Consider the following 23,857-nt stretch of genomic DNA (forward strand, 5'->3'; position numbering starts at 1 on the left):
GACTTGACCCAGGCCGGGAGTCCCGGCATCAGTGGTGCTGACTGTTTGTTCAACTGTGCACGTCGGAAGTCCCGACGAACGTCGGAAGTTCCGACACTGACTTGCACCCGTGGACTTTTGACCTCATGTGAACAGTGTTTTCTTCATACGTCGGAAGTCCCGAGATCTGCGTCGGAACTCCCGACGTAGATCTGAACGGTTAGATTTTGCCTTGGGGTATAAATACCCGTCTCCTCCATTCTAACCGTTGCCCACTCATTTCATTGCGAAGAACACTCGGCCAAAACAGCCCCCAAGCATTCTAGGCTCCCCTCTCTTCACTCCTTTGCTTCCAACTTCGATTCCCAAAGGGTTTGAGTGATTGGAGAGTGGATTGAGTGAGAAAAACACTTTGAGCAAGCTTGAGCACTTGATTTCTTCGTCAAGCCGGTTTGATTTGCATTTGTTACTCTTGGGGATTTTCCCCTAGCCGGCTAGGCGTCGCCCAAGAGCTTCCATCTTGTGGAAGAGCCTTGGGAAGTTTGTATTACCCTTGTTTTCTAGTGAAGAAACTCAAGTGACCTTTGTGGTATCCTTGAGTGAGGCAAGAAGGTGGAAGAGACTCCGACCAAAGTGGTCACCTCAACAACGAGGACGTAGGAGCTCCTTTGTGGGGCTGCCGAACCTCGGGATAAATTCTTGTCTTCCGCGTGCTTGTTGTTGTTGTGATTTGCTCGAAATTACATGTATTTGGTTGTCTTCCTCTCTCTAGCTATTCATTAGGGTTTGGGCCTCAATTTACGGAGTGGTGGCTTATCAACGTCAAGAGAGTGACCCAACACCTTACCTTACCACTAGGAAGTGGGTTTGTAAGTTATCGGCATCACAAAGTTCATTTTAGCACTTGCAGTTCATTTCCCGTAGGGGTCGGAAGTGCTGACAGTTTGCGTCGGAAGTTCTGACCCAAACTGTCGGGACTTCTGACACGTCGGAACTTCCGACCCAAACGTCGGGACTTCCGACATTAACTGACTAGTGCATTTTGATTTAACTCTTTGGTTGTAGCTATTTGGCTCCCTAGGTTTATCTAGTATCTTTATATACTTTGTGGCTAACTTGTGAGGGGTGGTATTATTCTGATTTGGAGTTTCCATTTTGGAAACTCCTTTTACTAATCGTTTCCGCTTTTAAAGGTGTTGATTTTTTAGAAACGCCTATTCACCCCCCCCCCCCTCTAGGCGGCATCCTAGGTCCTTTCACTAAGACACCCTACTCACATTGGACCCAGTGCACCATAGTAGGACAAGAAATTTTGAATGGTGTACCCTCCAAGGTTGTGTAGCTTGTACGCAACCCCTCCAATGTTAATGCATGTCTTCCATGTCATCTACCCATCAATCCACAAAGTGCTCGCGACGCCTTGCCTTGACTTGGTCCAACCCCGGTCTTGACTTTGGTCAATACCTTCTTCATCACCATCTTGCATGTGCTCAACTCGTTGCCATGCCAATTGTTAGCCATACTTGGTCCATCCCCCACTCTCTTGGTCCCTTTGTCTCTGCCTTCATGATTGGTTTTCACCGCCTGTGTTCCATCAACCCAAACCCCTCACTTGACCTTCTCCGATATCATTGAACACTTTGATGGACTCAACATCTGCGCATTTACAAGCCAAGAGACATGTTGCATCACACACACCAACTCGACACCTTGGTTAGTACACTAAAACTAATCCAGCCAAGATCATATCTTCTTGACAATCACACACCATCCATGACATGAGTAGATATCCACCATGTAATCTTAAGATGAAAGTATATTAGGGTGCATAAGAACCTCATACTTCATGAATCTAGTGTGGCTTGATATCCAAAAGGCACATCGGTCCCACTTGCATCTCAAAGACGTGCACATGTCCTTGGCATGACACCTAGAACGTGAAACATGTACGCTTAGTGATTTTGCTTCTGCGTCCTCCCATTTGGAGTGTGGGGCTTGTTGTTTTGCTTTTTTGTTTGGCCACAATGTTTCTATTTTTACTAGTGTTATCTTTCTTCTTTTCTTTTTCCTTGTAGGAACCACGACTCCATGAGAACTACCTACTTATATCTTTTATTATTAACTAGAAACCTACCCTTGTGTTGCAACAAAATGTATAGCTTCTTGACGGTCATTTAGATGACTTGTGAGATTTATGCAATGATGTGTCATATGTTCTAATATGTTTTGGAACCAGATATCTTGTTCTATCATATTATTTGGAGCTTCAGCTCAAGTGGGAAATATTCAGTGCAATCACGATACGCGATGATTAATCATAGGGGTATAGTTCCAATCTCCGTTCAAGCTGTTTTGAAAATATACCATCCCTTCTCGTGTTAAAATCTTTTTATGGTTGTTAACGAACAATAAGTTGCTTACTCGAGATAACCTTGCAAAAACAAAGGAAGTCACTGATGACCCAACCTGTTTGTGTTTGTAATGAATTTGAGTCGATTAATCATTTATTCTTTGGGTGCTATGTAGCTAAAAATATCTAGAAGACTCTTTTAGAGATTCTAAGTGTACAACTAGGCCAAGATTTTGAATTAGTGGTTCGCTTGTTGAGCAACAAGAAAAATAGTGTTACTAATGTGGTTAGCTTTGGTGTGTTGTGTGGTCTTTATGGGAACTCCAAAATGATGTTGTTTTTAGGGATCTAGATGGTCGGGGAGAAGAAGTGCTAATTCAAGTCGCTAGGACATTGAGGCGCTAAAAGGTAATGCCGAAGCAAGAACTACAAGCACATGTGGAGGAGTTAGCGAAGAGCTGGACATGATGATAAAACTACTGCCACTCCAGATCGATTGGATCTTGATTTCGGAGACCCATCAACAATCAAGTTTGGGACAGTCAGGTTTGCTCCTTTTGGTGCGAGATTCTACCGCTACAAGTACCTTCTGGAGTAGTGTGAATGCTACTGTAGATGGGCTTATGTTCTATTAAATGTTTCAATTTTCTGATTGGTGGGTGTGCCTAGAATATGCTTGAACTTGCACGGTTTGTTACGCTTTGTTATGTACAAAGCGGGGGAAACCTTTTCTCTAAAAAAGCCATGGACCAGAAAATAAGTTGCCCAAAAATATTATGAGAAGTAAAATATGACCAACAAAATAATCCACTTTGGCTAGTATTAGGATTAGATAAAAAAAACAATCACTTCTCTTCCTCCTATATATACATCCTCCAATATAGGTGTATTTGGTTCGTAGAATCACCCTATGCTTCATGAGATGATGCATCATGAGTTCATCATATGAGTTTTGGTAGAATCCACCTATTCCTCATGCATGTATTGATTATTAGTTTGTGAGAAATAAGATAATACTGGATCAACCCATTTACTCCATAAACTAAAAGAAAGTGAAGAGTGAGAAGACCGTGGATATCGGTTAATAATTTGTTGCAGGATCTATTCATATAATTTAGATGTACTCATGACCCCCACCTCCACCACCCATCCAGAGCAACGTATGCTTAATTTAATGATTCAGTTTTGGTTGCAGACCCCTTAGTTCTTGAATACAAACTTATAGATAATCTATTGTATTTTGGTTCCAACATTTGTTTCCAATTTATTTATTTATTCTGGGGCATTTATTTAATTTCATCTTGATCCACCATATTTGATCTTGATATGAGCCAGTGGCGGTGCACGGGCTGTTACCTAGTTTCATCAATATAAAAATGGAACGGCTAGCGCTCGGACGTCCGGACTGACACCCGCGTCCGGACGCCTCGCGACTGCTCAGTTCCCCTTGGGGCCGGCGACGATGCAGAGGATGGGTGGGGTGCGGTAGCAGTGTGTAGAGGACAGGAGCACGCGTGTTTCGGGGCAGAGCGTCTAGGCACAGATCTTGCGCGGCAAAGTGGAGCTAGTCGGCGACGCGGAGCTCTACAGCGATACGCAGAGGGCAGGATGGGACACAACGACGGCGCAGAAAACAGGAGGGGGAGGGCGGCAGCGACTCGCAGAAGGCGGGGTGGGCACGTGGCGACGATGCAGAGGACGGGTGGGGGCGGGGGTGGCGCCACGTAGAGGATGTTGGCTTGCGCACGGACGGCTTTGGGGTCCACCGATGCAACATCGGCTATGTACTAATGAAACATGCCCTGATTATTATTGAAACGTGTACAATATCTGCTGCAACATCAGCGATGTACTACTGAAACATGCCCATATTACTATTGAAACATGTATAATATCGTTGTTGCAACATCCACAAACACACACCTGTAACATGCGTCTGAAGCACCTGCAACATGCTAAACACTTGAAACAATTGAAACATATGCTTGCAACATAGGCTTTCAGAGCAACATCTCCTTGCAACTTTTTTGAGAAAAAAACATCTCCTTGCAACACAACACCTTTAACATGTGCCTGAAGCACCTGCAACATCCGCTCGAAACACCTGAAACATTCGAAACATAGGCTTGCAACATAGGTTTTTTAGAGCAACATCTCCTTCTGCTTGGGCAAATGGAGGCTCGTCGGCACGCAGAGCTCGACAGAGGTGCGTGGAGCTCGTCGGTGGCACGAATCTTGGCGGCGTGGAGCTCGCCGGCAACGCGGATCTCGGCGGTGTTGAGCTCGCTGACAACACGGAGCTTGGCGGCGCACAGAAGGCGACGCCGCACAGAGCTGGGTAGCGGAGGCGGCGGCGCGCAGAGGGCAGGGTAGGGCACGACGACGACGCAAAGGATACGCACATTTCGAAACGGAGCGTCCGTCCGTTTGGACGCATGGGTCGTATCATTATCGTAGAAAAAAACACCTATGTCTATGTACCAATTCTGCTTATGCATCCTCCGGTTAAGTCAATTCTCCTTCTACTTGTTCTCCTCCGGTTAAGTCAATTCTCCTTCTACTTGTTCAAAACAGCTTCGGCTCTTATATTTTACTGAAAAATAACTCCTAATAAATCGTTTGGTAGAGCTCAGCCGAAACTGGATCTGGAGAAGAGCCCTACCCGCTCTTTGCTCGGGATCCGCTGGGAGCCACAGGATGGATGGACGCCTGCACCGGATGGAGATTGGAGAGGACTCAATTTCATTATATGTTGCTTCTGGCAGGCAGGAGTTCAAATCGCGTGTTATGGCTCACATGCTACCGGGATTGCAGATTTCACCTCTTATACGATCCTTCGTTTCGGCCAGATCTCTGTTACAGCCCATGTTCTTTTTTGCGAGATACAGCCCATGTTATTGATCGACAAATTGCATCCTCAAATAGTTTTACATTCACGACACCCACTCGACCAATTGCTTGTGCCATCCATGTGAAGCACGCTTCTTTTATTGTACTGATCCTGATCGGTACCTAGCTCTACGAACATCCTGACATCCTGTCTACTGCTTAGGGAAGTTGCTTATTGCCACATACACGCGATGCAACTTCCAACCCTATTAGCCAGGTTTGGATGGGGATTTGGTCCAGTGTGAGTGTGTGACACTGGTGGTCAATGAGCCGTTATTATTTTTGAAGGCATCATGTTTTTTTCCTTTCAGTATTCTACATTACTGTGTAACCAGGGCCACCTCCACCTTCTGGAACAGTCCATTCGATGTTCTGCTTTGGATCTTTGATGTCGCAAGCCTGAAGATACAGTGGACAAGTAATTTAGGTTGGATGGCCCAGCAGAGGCTAAAAGAGTAAAATTTTCTCCAGAAAGGAAGAGCAAGTCCTAAGAAGCTCAAACTCGTCACCATCAAGATCACAGGAAACAGTTGTGATTAATCAATCAAGAAACAACATTAAAACATATCCTGATTCCTGAATATCTTAGCATTGACAGTGTCCATTCGTGCATAGTATAATTATCAATATCAAAAGGCTAGATCTATTCTTTCTATAGTAAAGTGAATGGAGACGAATATTCTTTCCAGCCATTGCAAACCTTTGATCAAAATGCATGATACACACAACTAAGGTTACAAATTTTCATGCACATATCTAGGTGACTGAAAATCTCACCCACAACAAAATAAATTACCTTGCAATGAAGACAATTCTGTGCATTTATTTGAAGCTTTGGGTCACCTTTTTCATCAGAGATATATCTACACGAAAACAGGCATAACCAATAGTGATCAGCAAACTATTGGTCACTAAACATTTTAGCATCATTGATACATGAAGGGACCAACAGGAATTCAACAAGGTGCGGCTACTTTACATACTCGTAAACCCGGGCTGGGCAATAGCGTGATTCTGGCCCCGCATACAGTGGAACATTTACTCGTTCGGGTATTGTAGGATCCCTCAAGCGGAGATGAGGCGGCTGATCATGCTCATGGTTTGTATTGCTCCTGTACCAAAGGAATGACGGATGGAGAGAAATACAGATTGAAAATATATTCTTATAAGTGCATTTCTAGACTACAATATATTTTTTTCTCACAGAAGAGTTGCGTATCATTATATTAAAGAAGGATAAAAGGGTAAAGAACCCTGGTTACACCAACACCCACACACCCAAAGGATCACAAAATTACTTACGCTCCTTTTTGTTACATATACACACAACCTGGAACGACCTCGCCCCTTGGAAGACTACAATATACAGGCTGAAGTAATTGTAATATCAAAAAATAATTGTTTGGTTATGATTATTTAGGCAAATCTCGGAGTCACACATTTGGGTAATCAACCCTATACCAATAATGCCATGTTAGACACAGCTAGCATACTTATTACCAGTTACCCCATGAATGGCGAAGCAATAGTCAACAAGCACAAATATGGAGTGCATACAAAGAAATGAAGGTTGTCTCTTGCTGTAGACATTACCTGTATAAAGATGTTGGAACATCAAATGTTATCTGTCCATCTGGTTTAGGATATTGAATAGGCACATGCAGATTGGCCGTCTGTGCACAAGGAAGTCTTTTGTCAGTCTCAATAGACAATGTCATGCATTTGAATGTTTTTTTTCTAACAAAGCAGTTATCACTACAAGCAACAGCAGCACTGCAGACTCACATCTGTTGCTTCATGATCGGGTCTCCCGTGCTTCAATGTATAAGGTGACTTCCCTTTGAATATGTAGCTAAAAGTTCAAAATATAGACATGACTCAGTGAATGAAATAGAAATATCTCAATGACTAAACTCAAGTAATTTTCTTAATAGGGACCTCACCGTTCCAGTGCAGACAAAGCCATGCCCGGAATAAATCCATATTCAAATGCCTGGAAGAAAAAAAACAGTAATAAATACACATTCAACTTACTACGTTCGAAAAAAAAAGATAGCAGAATTTGCCTTCTTTTCCCCCTCAGCTTACAGAACTAGATATTTAACCAGATACCAAAGGTAAGTTTGTTTGGAAAACTCAACCATAAAACAACCACATACTGGTCTATAATTCCTAGCTTTATGAAGTTCTTCCCATATCCATGACTTCTTGAGGTTCTCCCAGTACAGTTCCATCGAAGATCCTTCAACAAGGGACTTGAAAGTTGCTTCCGCCGCAAGCATACCTTTTTTACACATCCATCCCTTTAGTACAATGCTTATCAATAAACTACTCCCTCCAGTCAACAATATATGATGTTAGGACACGATAATTAGTGCAGTGTCCTAACGTCATTTATTGTTGACTAAGATGGAGTCTAAAATTAGCATTCCACCAAAAATAATTAACGCAATTTCAAAATATAATCAGAAAAAAAGAATGAGCATTGAAAAAGGATTTCAAGCAAAAGGGGCAGAGATATACATCAACTATGAAGCTGAGCTAAGCAACAGACAATTAAGTTATCCACAAGCTCTAGTAAAGTTCCAAACAAACTAACATTTCAGTAGAAAGATACCTGATTTCATAGCCGTATGGGTTCCTTTTATTTTGGGAACATTTAGAAATCCTGCAGAGCATCCAATAATTGCACCTCCAGGGAAAACTGGATATGGTATTGACTGAAATTTGACATAAACTCATCATTGTCCTATTAGTTTTTTTTCGAACACGCAAAAGATTTGTGTATCATTTCATTAATACAAGAGAAGAGAAGAAAACAGGGGTGAAAAGGAGGAGTCCTCCCACCCGAAGGCACACCTAAAACACGAAAACTCTAAAAGGAAAAACTAGAAAAAGGCAAAAAAGGCAACCAGCTACCCCGAAACTAAAAACACACACCTCCTGTAAAATCCCTGACCAGGAGCTCTTGGAGATCTTTTAGGCCTTGTTTGGATGTGCATGTATTCATCTCAATCCACATGTGTTGAAGTGGATTGGAGTGAAATTAAACTAAGTTCCATTCCAATCCACTTCAACACATGTGGATTGAAGTTGATACACATGCATCCAAACAAGGTCTTGGTAATAATTGTCAACAACAAAAACACAAACTTAGACAGGTGCTGAAACTCGCATAGGACAATAAATGAGTACCAAGCTATACTTCAGCTTACAAAGGTCGTATCGTGTAGTTAACCATGTTATGAGGTGAAACATTAGTGACACCCATGTACAATGATTGAAATAAAAGAAACTTGATATGGACAACAGATAGAGCTTATGTTTGTATGGCAAGACAAGATAAGGCTTACAACACAATGGAACCGTTACGCTCCCCCGCTCCTGCTCCGCCCCCGCCCCCGCACGCCGCTCCCCAGCCCAGATCCACCGCCGCCGGCCGCAGCCCCCAGTCGTCGTGCGCTACAGCGCGCTCCCCACCCCGCGGCCGTCCTCCCTATCCCACTCGCCCAGCTAGCAATGCCCCACAGCCACAGATCGAGCCCGTCTCCCACCGCCTGACGCCCCGTGCGTCGCCTCCCCGTCGCCCTATCCCCAAATCGGCCGCCGTCGGGCCGGGAATCCAGCTCGGCGCGCCCGCTGCAGCGCCTGCTGCTGCTTACAGCGCGTCGGACAAGACAGGAAGCACGTCTGGCAAGCGCGTGAAGTTCGCCTCCCCCCTCTGCAACCATTCTGTGAGGTGTTACTACTCCAACGGCTCTTCGTCGACGAAATCTTGCCTCAGATCCGCAGCAGTGAAGCATGCCTCTGGTGCTCCATCCGCTGAGTATTCAACTCACCCCCTCCAGGCTGCTGCGCCCTGCTTTGATGGCGGTTTTCCTTCCCGAGGGGGGCGGCTCAGGGCAGTCACCGGCCCGAGCCAGCAGGCCGATGGGGCGCATTCACGCGCGCGCCTCGGGTCAAAAGATGAAGCTGGTTGGTCCATGGTGCGCCCGAAGCGCTGGTGGCGTCTCCCTGAGTTCAAAGGCACGATGCATTCAACTCCCTCAACCACCGAGGTCAAATCGGCGCATTACCACCACAGCGACGAGCTCCAGAGGCGCATGAGGGGTAAATGCTTCAGATGTCTCTCCACTAGCCATGCCGTGGCGGACTGCAGGGACCCGGTGAGGTGCTTCTCTTGTGGCTGCTGGGGGCATAAAAGCAGAGTGTGCAAAGGCATTGCTTCATCCCACCGGCAACAAGCTTCCCTGCCCAAGGCTGCTCCTCCACCATTTGGCGACAGCAACTTCCCCACCTCTGGGAAGGACCGCGATGGCCAAGCCCGGGGACCCCTCTGTCCGCCCTCTGGACACCTGTGTTGTGGCCTTCTCCGTTGATGACATGGACCACGAGCTCGACCACCTCTCTATGCATGGCATGGTGGCCTGGCTGGGGGGGGGGGAACCATCCGGTGGTGGAGCCAGAGGTCATCAAGAGGGCCATCTGCCACCATTTTCCGGTTCGCCCAAAAGATGTAACCGTCGTCAAGCACTTCCCCGAGGACTTCTTCATCGACTTCAAGCACCGTCACCACCGTGACGAGGCTGTGGCCCAGGGGTCCTTCCCCTACCGCAATCTTGACATCCACACAAGGCCGTGGCAGCTGGTCACGCACGGCGACATCTGCGACCTCAAGTACCGCGTTCGTCTGTGCCTGGAGGGCATCCCTCTTCACGCCTGGAACGAGAGCTTCGCCAAGAGGGCAGTCGCCAGAGCTTGCGACCTCGACTACGTCGAGAAATCTTCGCTGGACCGAGACGACACCAGGGCACTCTGTGTCTGGGCATGGACGCACAACCCGTCCGACATTCCAAAGGTAACCTGGCTAACCTTGTCATGCAAGAAAGCAGAGTTTCACAGTTCACAACCTGCTCGCGGCCATCGGGGACTCACCTTCAGGGTGCTGGTGCACCTTGACCTGGTGGAGGACGCACCGGGAAGAGATGGACGTGCTGCTGCCCCCCCGTGAATACACGTGGCACTACAGGGTCGTTGATGGGGAGAGGACGTCGCGTGACCGCCACGACCCTCCGCCTACTGACGTTCGCGACAGCCGTCGCTGCGACGACGACGACCGTCGTGGCCGCCGTGAACGTCAGGGCGACAACTGGTACTTGCGCCTCACTCGCAGCCTTTCACGTGCGCCCAAGGGCCGGGAGCGGGAGCGTTCGGAGTCGAGGCACGGTGGCCGTCGACATCGGAGCCCCGAGCACGGAGGTCGTCGACGCCCTCTGGACAACGTCGCTGCTGGCCATGGCGCCCGCCTCTCTGCCCCAAGCAACAATGCAGGCGACAACAGGAGGATTCGACATCAGCTCGCCAAGCCCGTTGACCCCGCCCGCCCGGTGGATGTCCATCGTCGAACCCGGGGTCGGAGCAGGGAGCGGACGTCCCACCGCAGGCCCCACAGGCACGCGCGATCGGAGCCGAGGCCCACAACAGCGCGCTCAAGGTCCCCATCGCCACGCCTGCGCTGCAAGTCGCCTGACTTCAGTGCTAGCAACGGCGACAACCATCACCCATCGCCAAGTCCTCCCAAGGTGCGTGCTAACCAGAGTCAATTGGATGATCAGGCAATGATGTCACCAACCACAACCTCTCCAACCTAGAAGCCGGACGCCCAACCAGACGGCGCATCAATGAACAGCTCTTCGTCGGAGCCACTGACGGTCGCTGCACCTTTCTCATGCTCGTCTGAATTGCAGGCTCTTCCCGACAGCGACCCCGGCATCGCGACACAACATCGCTCACACCTTCTGTAGAACACCGCTTCCGCACGGGACGTGTCTACTCCAGGCGGCCACGAGCTCCCCCCCCCCCCCCCCGGCTGCAGGCGCATCCAGCAGGGAGCGCACAGGTGGTGCGGTTCCGCCCTGGAATCGTCTACTCCAGACGTGGCGCCCGTGGACCGGCCACCACCAGCTCCGCCGTCAACGCATGGCGAACGGACTCCAACGGCAACGTCCGGAGCAGGCCAGCGCACCACTGGAGGTACAAGATGCTGTCGACAACATGCCTACGACAACGGTGTCTGAATTTCTAGAGGGGATCTCACACCCTCTGCCCCAACCCATCTTGCACGTTCCACCGCGCCAGGCCAGCCCGCCACAGCGACGCAAGAGGGTTGTCGTTCCGGCACGCAGGAGCGTTCGCATCGCAGCCATGAACTGGCCCAGAGGTGATACTCAAGCGAAGGCCAGACAGGTGCTCATGAAACGGCTTGGCATCCTCAACGAGGAAGGACTCAGCCACGACGATATGTTGCTGCGCTACTTCAGCCTATTCAAGGGACCACTCACCGATGCCGTCGTGAAGGCTCTGACGACCTTGTGTGGCCTCGACGCGGCAGCAGCGCTTTCCACTCCGCACGTTTAGATAGCCGCGGACTGCGATGGGTAACTCAATGTTGTAATGTTAGAAAACAATCAACGCTCCAGGAGTGTCACATCTAGAGTCCACCTTCGGTTTGGGAGCTTCCAGTCATGTTGCTTGGGTGGGGCGACAGCCAGAGGCCTACAGTCGCCTCCCCATCAGACTGGAAGGCTCCTCCAACTAGTATTTCGTTGTAGCAGAAGCTCTGTATGCAAGAAAGGCTTGCTTTGTATCACTGCGCCGACAGCCACTGGCATTCAGATGAATTGGCGACTCCAATTTCCTGCGTTCATGACCATGCGTCTCAGTGTGTTTAACTTGGTTCTTCCTGCCAGAGTTCTTCCTGCCAGAACCACAGCCCAAGGTGGCTTGCTTCTTGCCTCCCTCCATAGAGTATGCTTAAACAGGGGTCCCTGCCTTTTTTATGGCACAGCTGAATTGCCAAATACTTAACTGGAACGTAGGGGCGTGAATGACGGCGCCCGACAGGACTCGGTGAGCGAGTTAGTGAGAAGCACTGGTGCCACCATTGTATGTCTACAAGAAACAAAGATGCAAGTTATGGATCATAATGTGGTGCGCCGCGTAGTAGGAGCAAAATTTGTTAACTCCTATACTGTGCTCCCGGCGGATCAGACTCGAGGAGGCATTCTCCTTGCTGTGAATGAAGACTTTTTTGACGTCTCCGACATCGAACTTACCTCGAACGCTATAACCGCGCAAATCAACATGAGGGCAGATGGAATAAAGTGGCAAATTACAGTGGTATACGGCCCGCAAGGAGACACAGCCAAACTTCAATTACTCCAAGAATTGAAGAACATTCCTCAGTCGGAACACAATAGATGGCTCATCCTGGGAGATTTCAATCTCATCTACCAGGCACAAGACAAGAACAACTCCAATCTAAACCGGCGCCTCATGGGGACATTTAGGGCGACGATTGATCATTTGCGGCTCAAAGAAATCAAGCTAAATGGACGCCGCTTCACTTGGAGCAATCAACAAGCCAACCCGACGCTCACTAGAATTGATAGGCTACTATGTACCCCAGAGTGGGAACTGATCTTCCCCGCATGCTTCTTGCATTCCCTGCCATCGCTCATGTCGGACCATACCCCGCTACTACTGCAGGGAGAGCTTGACCACCATCAAAACACGTCCTTCCGCTTCGAAAAATTCTGGACTGAGGTGGAAGGCTTCTGAGACCTTATCCAAAACATTTGGAATAGGCCGATCGCCTCTGCTCTTCCTATGAAACGCTTGCATATCAAAATGGCGCGTGGCAAAAGGAATCAAGCGTTGGAAAAAAGATAAAACAGGGGATACGAAGCTACAGCTCGCCATAGTGAAGGAAGTACTGCTATAGTTAGAAGCAGCCCAAGAGCATAGGTTGCTCACCGACATGGAGCTTGATCTATGTCGGCGCCTTAAAGCCCGTAGCACGGGGCTCGCAGCCATTGAAAAATCAAGAATCAGACAGAGATCGAGGCTCACATTCATCCGTTGTGGAGATGCTAACACCAAATTTTTCCACATTAGAGCCAGTGCACGTCGGAGAAAGAATTACATACATTATCTACATACGGATGGGGGGATTGCGGTTGCTCATGAAGAAAAAGAAAAGGTGATACAAGATTATTTTAAAAATCACATTGGCTCCGTGGTTCCGAGAACTTCGACAATCAATTGGCAATCCTTTGGCTACACTCAACATGATCTCTCCGACTTGGAGGTGCCTTTCTCCAATGATGAGGTTAAAAATACTATAAATTCCATGCCTTCCGACAAAGCGCCAGGCCCGGATGGATTCACGGGTGCATTCTTCAAAGCTTGTTGGGAAATCATTAAAGATGATGTTATGGCAGCCATGAATAGCCTATTCACATTGAATGTCCAGGGTTTTGAATGACTAAACTCGGCATGCATCATCCTTCTACCCAAAAAAACGGATGCAACGAGAGTTACAGATTTTAGACCCATCAGCCTTGTCCATAGCATTGCAAAGATCTTCTCCAAATTGTTAGCTAACAGACTTGCCCCTCGACTGAACTCCCTCGTCTCCAACTGCCAGAGCGCATTTATAAAAAAGAGAAGCATCCATGATAATTTTCTTTACGTCTAGGGAACAGTACAAAGGCTAAACAGGCACAAGATACCGGCTTTGTTCATGAAACTCGACATCCACAAAACTTTTGACACGGTAAATTGGGGGTACTTGCTTGAGATTCTGCAGGCTCTGGGCTTCGGACCTCGCTGGCGTGAATGGATCTCTATTCTCCTCCGTACATCCACCTCGACAGCCTTGCTTAATGGGCGGCAAGGAGACACTTTTAGCCATGCAAGAGGCGTCCGGCAAGGAGATCCGCTTTCACCCATGCTCTTCATCCTAGCTATGGACCCGCTTCAACGATTGCTAGACCAAGCAACCCAACATGGGATACTCACCCCCTTACCCATCACGGCGGCAAAATGAAGAACCTCTATGTATGCAGACGATGCGGCTATTTTCATCAATCCAATAAAAGAAGATGTAGAAGCCGTCAAAATCATCCTACAGGCTTTTGGCACATTCTCGGGACTCCATATTAATCTAGAAAAGAGCTCAGTGCATCCAATCAGTTGTGGAAATGTCGACCTAGACCAAGTCCTATCACCCTTCACCGGTAGTAGAGGTGACTTCCCATGCAAGTATTTGGGCCTGCAACTCCACATCAGATCTTTGCAAAAGGTCCATGTGCAACCTCTCATTGAGCGTATTGGACATAGGTTACCCAAATGGAAAGGAAGATGGCTAAACAAAGCATGACGCCTCACTCTAGTAACCTCTGTCCTCTCCTCCATGCCAACCTACCACCTTACAGTGTTTCCCTTGGTGGCATGAGCTAAGAAAAAGATCGACAAAATCAGGAGATCTTTCTTATGGAAGGGGGAGGAGAATGCCAATGGCGGACACTGCCTAGTTAACTGGCCAACAGTTACCAGACCGAAAGACCTGGGTGGTTTAGGCGTGACTGACCTTGAAAGATTTGGGAGAGCCCTCCGGTTGCGCTAGCTTTGGTAAGAATGGGTGGACGACTCCAAGCCTTGGTTTGGGGGATGGCGCAAAGACTAAGTTTTGGCACCATAATTGGCTTGAAGGTGAGGCTCCAAGGTATCTAGCCCCGAATTTGTTTCGCCTTGTTTCAAGGAGAAACCGAACGGTGCAACAAGAGCTCCGGAACAACAATTGGATGTGCTCGATAGGAAGGATAATCACCTCGGCTGTCCACATAGAGCTCCCTTTGGATACGAATACAGGACGTGCACCTACAACAGGGCGTTCAGGACTCATCACCTGGCGATGGACCCAGGATGGGATTTACTCCGCCCGCTCAGCTTACAGAATTCAATTCAAAGGCTCGCTCGTCCCCTTCCGTACGGAACACATTTGGAAAGCTCAGGTGGAGAACAGATGCAAGATCTTCGCCTGGATTTTAGTGCAAGATAAAATTCTTACGACGCAAAACCTACAAAAGAGAGGGTGGTCACACCAACAAAACTGCGTGCTGTGCAATGGTCCCTTAGAAACCGGCCTCCACCTATGCCTATGTTGCTCTTTTGCTAAGGCGATTTGGGATCAGATCCTCTCTTGGGAAAACTTCACTCACCTGCAACAGCAACCCCAGGCAGACCCCATCCATATCAGGGAATGGTGGGAAGAGGTGGCAAGGAAAGTGCCAAAATCTGAACGTAGACGACTAAACGGGGTAGTTATCTACACCTTTTGGAATATTTAGAAAGAGAGAAATATGAGAATTTTCGACAAGAAGATAGAAACGGTGCCGCAGGTAGCCGCAAGGATAAAGGAAGACATAGAGCAAAGGAAGAGAGCATTCGCTTATGTTTAGCTGTTGTTCCCCCATTGGGGTGTGTGTTTCCCCACCCCTTTACCTGCGTCGGGGGGCTTGAAACCCTCATCTGGAGTGTCCTTGCTTGTACATAAACTATCTTTCCCTATCTTAATTGAAAGGCAGAGCTCCTGCCATTGCGTTCAAAAAATAAAAAGAGCTTATGTTTGTCTATTTGCTACAGAATTGCCAAATTGAAATGTCATCTTACCTGGAAACCACCTTCATTGAGAGTACGTGCACCATACTGAATAGCTGTTCCACCTTCCAAAAGTTTTCTGACAGCACGGTGCTGCTTAAATTTCTGAAATATGATTGCACAACATTTAGAGAAAAATAGGTCCATTCTATTTATTAATTCACAGTAAATCAGTCTGTCTTCTAAACTACCCATCCTTAATCTTAATTAGCAATGAGAAAGATCTCTGGGCCTTCTAAATTGTAGCATAAACTAAATAGGTAGGGGTACTTCCGGAAGGCCCCTCTATTGAAATCTCTATAGCATCCTATTACCCTTAAAGAAAGACAAGTGGCGTACTTGCCATAAAAAATTCAAAATGCATCGACAAAGAAAAACCACATACCTGGAATTCATCATAGGGACTAAGGAAAGGATTTCGATAATTCAACGCAACAACCAGACCAATTGCTAACTGAAAAAAAGAGAGGAGATAACACATTAAGTGCAACCACTGGCACTTGATACTTAGCCATCAGTGATCTAAACGTTTGAATAAACATTGCAGGAAGTTTGATTATGAAAAGAAACTCATATCTATTCAACCTGCAACTAAACACCCTGTGATAACTGATAAGTGATCAATTGGTGGTTTGAGTCTTCTTTTGGGCACAAACTAAACAAAAGTTTTTTCTTTTGCCACATTGCGCTAAGTAGCCAACTTCTCTAAGCAAGAGCAGCGGAAAATAAAGTTAATGTTGCTTAGTTTGTGTATAATGCAGACTACAATCTGATATTTAGTGTGCTTTCTCCTTTATCAGAAAAACAAAACCCAAGGATAGAATACTAAATCTTTATTTATGTGGCAGAGCTCATGCATAATACTTGAATACCAGCTTGCATCTCTAACAGAACAGTGACCTGTCTATCATCAAGGTGGTATAGGAATGATCCTCCATATGTTTTAGTGTCCAAAGGCCATCCAACAGTATGAATAACAGAACCTGGCTTGTGCTTTCCTTCTTCAATCTCCCAAACCTAAAGAATAGAATGCACTTAGTATATGAGTGGCATTAATAACTCCTCTAGAAGTAGTTAGGATAAAAGGTTTAAGGATGCAAAAGTTTATAGAGAGAGCTCATGAGTCACAGTTCAATAAACTGAAATACAATGGGAAAGGGAATAGCTCGGAATGAAAAAAAATATATAAAGGGCATGGTGAAATTCCTCAGAAACATTGACAAAGCAAAAACAAACACAGATTTGTGAAACAACAAAAATATAGATAATCAAACAGACCTACAGCATATATGGCTTATTGTCTGTATAATGATGTAGATGAATTGACATACTTCAGGGACACAATCTTATCTTTTTATGGGGGATATAAGGTTGCTTCCATCAAAACTGAGAACAAGGCATTTGGAAACCAGGAGTGGTATAACAGATATCAGAATACCTCCTTAATTCCAAGAGCATATGTCTGATGTTGCCCTTGCCCTCTCTCTTTGAGCTTGTGATTTCTTATTATTTTCTGAAATATGATTAGGCCTTATCATAATCATAATCATAATCATAAGGATTAAGTCTACTTTTGGCCCCTCAACTATTATGTCGGTCTAATTTTAACCCTCAACTACAAAACCATTTAGTACCGGTACCCCAACTGTCAAAACCATTCACTTTTAGCACCTGGGCGGGGGCAAGGCTGTTTTGACCGACGTTAAGCGGTTTTGACACGCAACCTCCATCTCAGTGACATGTGGGGCCCACGCGTCATCGACTCAATCCCTCCCTCTCCATCCTCACATCGCCGTAGCCGCCGTTGGGGCCTGCTTGCCAGCGCGGGTGAGGAGGCGCCGGAATCTGGGCTGTCGCCGAGCCGTTTCGAGCCCTGCTCAACGGAAAGGAGAGTAGGAGACGGATTCGTGGGTCGTCAGCAGGCGCGGTGGCGACTTCATCGGGTGTTCGGCCGCTTACGGCGCGCAAAGCGGACGACGCGTGCGCCCGCCCCCAGGGATGACCGGCGGTCGAGATCCAGTCCGACCTCGCTTCTTCGTTTCCTCTCCAGCTGCGTGCCCTAGTCCGAGCTTGTCTTCTCCTTTATTTGACCACGATTCGTTTCAAAGCTCGCTTCCTAGCAAAGCCAGCTTCCAATCAGGTCAGATAAATCTACTACAAACAGGGCCTGCCTCAGTGGCCGATAGTGGCACGGGTTCGCGATTTGGCGGCAGCGTGCTGCGACGGCGGGAGGTAGCAGCCACCGCGACGACGGGGTGCAGCAGCGTCACCGCCGCCAGGTGGTGCGCCGTGATGCCGGGAGACACGGCGGTGTCAACGCCGAGCGCGCGGTGCGTCTGCGAGCGCAGCCTGCAGCTCTTGCCCGACGCAGCCTGCAACTCTTGCCGCAACGCAGCAGCCCCGCTGCCTTGGGCAGCGAGCGCCAACACCCCTCCCCGTGCGCCCGGATGTACACCACCAGCCGCTCCACAACGCCGACGCCGCCAACGACCAGGTCCTCGACGGCTGACGACGACCAGAGCGCGGCGGAGGCCTCGGTGGTCGTCTTCTCCGAGTGCGTGGCCTTGTCGCCGAACGTGTTGGACATGGTACAAACGGCGTCTTCGGCTTCGCACAGGCATAGCCGGTTGCCGGCGAGCCATGGCCATGAGGATGGAGAGGGAGGGATTGAGTCAATGACGCGTAGGCCCCACATGTCACTGAGATGGTGGTTGCGTGTCAAAACCGCTCAACGTCGGTCAAAACAGCCTTGCCCCCGCCCAGGTGCTAAAAGTGAACGGTTTTGACAGTTGGGGTACCGGTACTAGACGGTTTTATAGTTGAGGGTTAAAATTAGACCGACAGCAGTAGCAGTATCGGTAATAGTAATAGTAGTAGTAATAATAATAATAATAATAATAATAATAATAATAATAATAATAATAAAAAATTGTTAAATAACAAAAAAATGAAACTAGCATTACACATGCTGACCTCTGACAATGAACCTCGGCAACCCTCAGCAAGCAGTGTTATTCGTCCTGTATTTTCAAAGTAGCTGGCCATGAGAATAGATGCATGAGTGGAACACACAGAACGGAAAAGCAAGTTATCAATTTATATAAATAAAATAAGTGTGTATATTGCCCGTTTACCCAAATTCCAAACAAGGAAAAAAACACCACTAACAAACTCAATATGCACTCGATATTTCAGCACATTATCTGCTAGACAGATGATTATCCCTGCTATATAAGGAGCGAACGTTACTTGCCTCTTAGTTCTACACCAGGTTGGAAAGTTTCCCTTTTGGTACCATCCTTAGCAATACCAACATCATTGGTTGCGACTCCTGTAACTATTTGATTTTCATCATAAAGTATCTGTTAGAGAAGAATTCAGAAAAAAATTAGTCCTTCCACATAAGGGTTTCTAATATGAAGAATGATGGTACCTCACTAGCAGCAAAACCTGGATATACTTCAACACCCAGCTCTTCAGCTTTTGTGGCCATCCATCGCACCAATTGGCTCAAGCTGGACACAAGTAAATTTTTCAGCAAAGCCTGACCCTCTAGAACAGGAGGAACGACAAACTTCTTTAAAAGGCGTGGATCTAGATGATGAACATAGCAAAATGTTGGCACCTGATCACGTAGTTTCCTTTGTTGTCAAATGGAGATGGCAGTGTCCATGCTTGGTTCTTTGTTAACAGCCAGAACTTGTCAGATGAGACAGGAACTCTGATTGGAGACTGTCAAACACAACATAACCAAATTACCACAAACAGCTCATTGCGTGGTTTCCAATCTGCATTGCTGACAAGAAAATAATTCAAGTAACCAATGTTTTCAAGTCGTCCAGTCGAACCTAGTCGCCATGGGACCGACTAGGACGATTAATCACGATTAATCGGATGACTTGTACAAGTCGACGGTACCCCTAATCAGTAAGCAGGGACCGATTAGGACGATTAATCGCGATTAATCGTGATTAATCGGACGACTTAAAAACATTGCAAGTAACGCGCATACAGCAAGACAGATGTATCCAACAAAATGTACTCCATTGTGCAATTCAAATTCTCAGAAGGTTTGGATTTCTAATAAAATCAAAAGTACAGCCATAGAGACTAGCAATTGGAATTGTTGTATACCTGAATTGAAAACTAGATAAAAATAGTCACGATCAGTTGAATGAATCTAAGTCAAGTGAAGTGAATGAACCACGAGCTCACAAAGGCACAGGTAATGCTTGGTCTGTATGCATGAGAGATTATTCTAAGTAAAAATAAATAAATAAACTCGTCACAGTTCAGAAGACAGAAATGCGTACATCCTCTTGCCTCCACTTGGGAATGAGCTCGTCCAAGGCTCGGGGCTCAAACACATTCCCCGACAGCACATGAGCACCTGCAGCGCAACCAGAAAATTGCCCAAATCAGATGACGCATAGCACATCGGCTGCTCCCGAAGAAATGGAGGGAAGCGTGTTATGCGAGGCGCCGCACCGACTTCGGAGGCCTTCTCCAGGACGCAGACGGAGAGGTCGGCGTCAGAGGCGCGGCAGAGCTGCTTCAGCCGGATCGCCGCGGCGAGCCCCGCGGGCCCGGCGCCCACGATGACCACGTCGTAGCTCAGCGCTTCCCGCCCGCTGCAGAGCCACCTAGTGGCGCCCCAGCCAGGAGCGAGGGGGCCGCGGGGAGGAGCGGGCGGTGCCCTCGCCGCCGCCGACAGCGCTCGCCTTGTCGCAGCCGCGGCTTTCCGGATGGCCCGCTGCATTGCTCCCTCCTGCTCGGGAGCCCAAGGTGTTTTGGGATTTTTGGAGAAGTTGGGTCTGGCCGTCCGGAGAAGAAGGCCGGGAAGACACGGAAGTATGGGGCAGGGGAGTGGCAATTTGTTGGGTTTTTTTTCATTCTTTTTGTGTTTGGATTGGATTGGATGAGATCGCTGAGGTGGACGGACCGACGGAGACGAAGACAAATAGCTCTCTCTGATGGGCTCAGGTGTAGCCAGGCCCGTGCCCGTTCCACGAAGGCCGAATAAGTTTGGTTGTCTGGGCCCGAACCATTTTCCCTTGCTCGCGTCGTGCATTAGGCCCCGCCGTCACGGGCTGACGGGTACGTGGGAATTGTATTTTCCTTTAAAAAAATTCCATTCTACTGTACAAGATATATAAAAGCATGATTGGAATTTGCTCAAAAAAAAAGCATGATTGGAATGTTAAGGCGATAGCTCAATTCTATGCCACTTTATATTTTGAGGAAGGTGATGTGAGGAGAATTATTGGATGACAGAAGAGCAAGGTTACTTTGTTTTTTTGTTTACTATCAAGGTTACTTTATTGACTAGTTTCAGTTTCCTTCTCTTATAGGCTTTGATGGCGATGATGTTCTGAAGGATAGGTAGGATTCATGAGCTTCCACCGCTTGTATCCATTTTATAGTTGCCTTAGCCAGCTTTTCGGAAGGACCCTAGCTCCTAAAGATCTCTTGTTTCAGTTGAGATAGCCAGCAAGCCAGAGACTTATGAGCAGGCACAGAAGAGATACTAGAGGGAGGGTGATTTTCACTTTGTTGGAGAGCCGTAGCCAGCTCCCACTCAACCTCATTTATTAGGTGCACCTTCCTCTAGTCAGCTAGCCCTTCGTGCCTCTAAGCCTCCTATGCATGAGAGTGAGATTTGTTCAGTCGATGAGACAGTTTTGGATGGAGGGTATCTTTGATAGCGGTTTCGGTGGCTATATGAAGCTGGAGGCTACACTACCAATGGCGGGCATTTATGGTGGCGGTCTTGTTGTGCCCACCTTCGTTAACAAGAGAGGTCTTCTAAAATCGCTTTTGTGGTAGTATAACGTTTTTAAGTAATTATATATAGCTGTGAATAACTGCGAATGCCAGCTACACCTTGTTCCACAAAGTAATCATAATGTTCATCATGCAAGCAAAGGTGAAAGGAGGTGGCAGGTGCCATGATTTGAAGTTACGCCATGCACGCACGCACGGCTTTTGCACGAGGTGCACAGTCGGCTCTGACAAAACGGGTAACAAGAGATGATTTATTAGGCCACCGATAAAAAGACTCTGAGGACAGATGAACACTAACGTATATCCCTCCAGCAGTTCTGCCTCCCGATCGCCGCGCGGAGCCGCAGACTGCCCCGGCATCTCGTCTCCACGACACCGTATCTTTGTGTCGCGCGGGCAACCGGATCCTTCTAGGGATTGTCGGATTAGGCAAGTTAAACGGGATTAGCGAGCTACAGAATCAATTAGGAGTGGGTTAACTAACCTGCCCAAGCACCAAAGCATTAGATTACGTTCCCAGTACAGTACTACACTCTGCGCTGCTTGCACGACGTAGTTTCCTCTGCGTACTTCTCTATTGCGTGGGGAGACCGAGACGTTTGTCCTGGCCAAGGAACAAGAATGACACGATGCAATACAGCATGGTACTATTCTGGAATGATGTTTGGCATATGGATGAGGCACTTGCTGATCGTTTTCCGGCAATATACAGTCACTGCACAGTCAGGGAAGCGGTGCTGTCGAACCTCGACAATGCCTTTGTTCCAAGATTGTCAAACCAAGCAACAGTCGAGCTTCAACAAATCAATGCCATTATTGAAAGCAAGACAGCAACCTGCCGACCCAACCTCAGACTTCATCTGAAAAAATTCGGTGCCTCCGAGAATTCAGTTTTTCATATGGCTAGTCTCAAAAGGAAGAATCCAGTGCCGTGCAAACCTTTTCAAGAAGAGGATCGTCAGTAGCCCGGGATGTGAAATCTGTGGCGCTACGGAGGAAACGACTGACCACATCATTCTGCATTGCCCCTTCGCCAGGTCCTTCTGGAATGCGCTTGGATTAACAGTCACGGATGACTTATCTGCTCAAGCCATGCACACCCTGCCCAAGATTCAAGCCTTTACCGCTCACACAATACAGCACCTTCTTCGCCCTTTGTTGCTGGCAGCTGTGGAAGCGACGTAATGCTCTCATCTTCCGAAATGAGACTCTCTCCATAAGACAAGTTCTACAAGCGTGCTGCCTTGATGCTGCAGCCTGGCGCCCTCGAATTCCCAGGAAACAACGCCATATAGCTGATGTCTGGTGTATCTTTCTACAAGAGTTAGTAAACCAGTCCATGTAAATTCTTGACGTTTTGTAAATCCTTCCTATCCTTCTCCATGTAAATTCTGGAACAGAGCCGGAAGTCATTAAATAAAAAGAATCAGGTGGGGAATCCCCCCCCCCCCCCCCCCCCCACCCCCCACCCACCCACCACCACGTTGAATGCTAAAAAAAACTACCGCTATATATATTTTTGCACTTCTCTTATATTTCATATGCCTGAATTTTAGACAACACTTTTGTACCTCTAACTAGTACATACAAGTAAATTATTACTTTTGTGATTTATCTTTGTGTCATAACATAGTAAATTTTGTCCTTATCTTTCCTATAGAAAATAATTATAAATTGTTAATTGTCTTTGTGCCAACACAAATCAGATTTTGTTGGGTTTATGGTTTTGTGTAACGGGTTTTTATTCTCGGTTCCGAAAATTACAGATTGCGTTTATAGAAATTGCAATAAATGAAATCTATAATTTTAGTATAAAATATATGCAATAACCGTCGTCGGAAAGAAACTATCCCTTATTTTTTATGAGAAACAAGAGCTCGGCTTAGCATAATAAGAAATATAAGAGTCGTGCTCTTCAAAGAAAAATTAAAGAAGAGCACAGGCGTAGTACAGCTGCGCCCAAGAAGACGCACACGTTTTGCGCAGCTTAATTAATTTGCAGTTTTCCGTGGACAAATTCGTGCGCAAGATCGGAGGCACGAATCCGCGGCGACCTGCGATCCGGCCGACACCGGAGCAAACAAACGCCGCCCGTGTCCGGCTGCTGCACGCACAGGATTTTTCGCAAGGGATCCTCCACACGGGCGCCTGTTCCTTCCGTGCGCCCCTACACGCCGAATCACGCAGTCAATGGCCCCAAACTTGCAAAATTGCCAATGCTGTCGAGCTAAAGTTTGTTTGTTTATATATGATAGATATGTATAAATTAGCAGCTTTCAACGCTGCTGTTGCAATCAGCGCGCAGATCGGACCCATCTGAAGTACTACTTGTTTGTTTTACAGATTGCTGCA

The 23,857-nt window shown here is 47.3% G+C and overlaps 1 protein-coding gene across 2 annotated transcripts; it reads right to left on the minus strand.

Annotated features, from left to right (window-relative positions):
• Positions 1–5,223: 5,223 nt before the first annotated feature.
• On the minus strand, positions 5,224–20,758 carry LOC136523603 (electron transfer flavoprotein-ubiquinone oxidoreductase, mitochondrial). Of its 2 annotated transcripts, XM_066517254.1 has the most exons (18): positions 20,210–20,754; positions 20,035–20,111; positions 19,347–19,453; positions 19,155–19,236; positions 18,975–19,083; positions 18,695–18,741; positions 17,160–17,234; positions 16,622–16,738; positions 16,107–16,175; positions 15,734–15,826; positions 7,836–7,938; positions 7,378–7,502; positions 7,162–7,211; positions 7,004–7,070; positions 6,812–6,891; positions 6,202–6,330; positions 6,015–6,081; positions 5,224–5,617 (listed from the first exon to the last, which is right to left on the minus strand). In XM_066517254.1, the coding sequence occupies exons 1-18, from the start codon at positions 20,478–20,480 to the stop codon at positions 5,534–5,536; spliced, it is 1,752 nt and encodes a 583-aa protein (XP_066373351.1). In that variant the 5' UTR covers positions 20,481–20,754; the 3' UTR covers positions 5,224–5,533. The 2 variants fall into 2 exon arrangements, with proteins under 2 accessions (XP_066373351.1, XP_066373389.1); XM_066517292.1 differs by lacking the exon at positions 17,160–17,234 and having other exon boundaries at positions 20,210–20,758.
• Between the last annotated feature and the right edge of the window lie 3,099 nt (positions 20,759–23,857).

Source organism: Miscanthus floridulus, chromosome 1 (assembly GCF_019320115.1).
Source record: "Miscanthus floridulus cultivar M001 chromosome 1, ASM1932011v1, whole genome shotgun sequence".
Lineage (NCBI taxonomy): Eukaryota > Viridiplantae > Streptophyta > Magnoliopsida > Poales > Poaceae > Miscanthus > Miscanthus floridulus.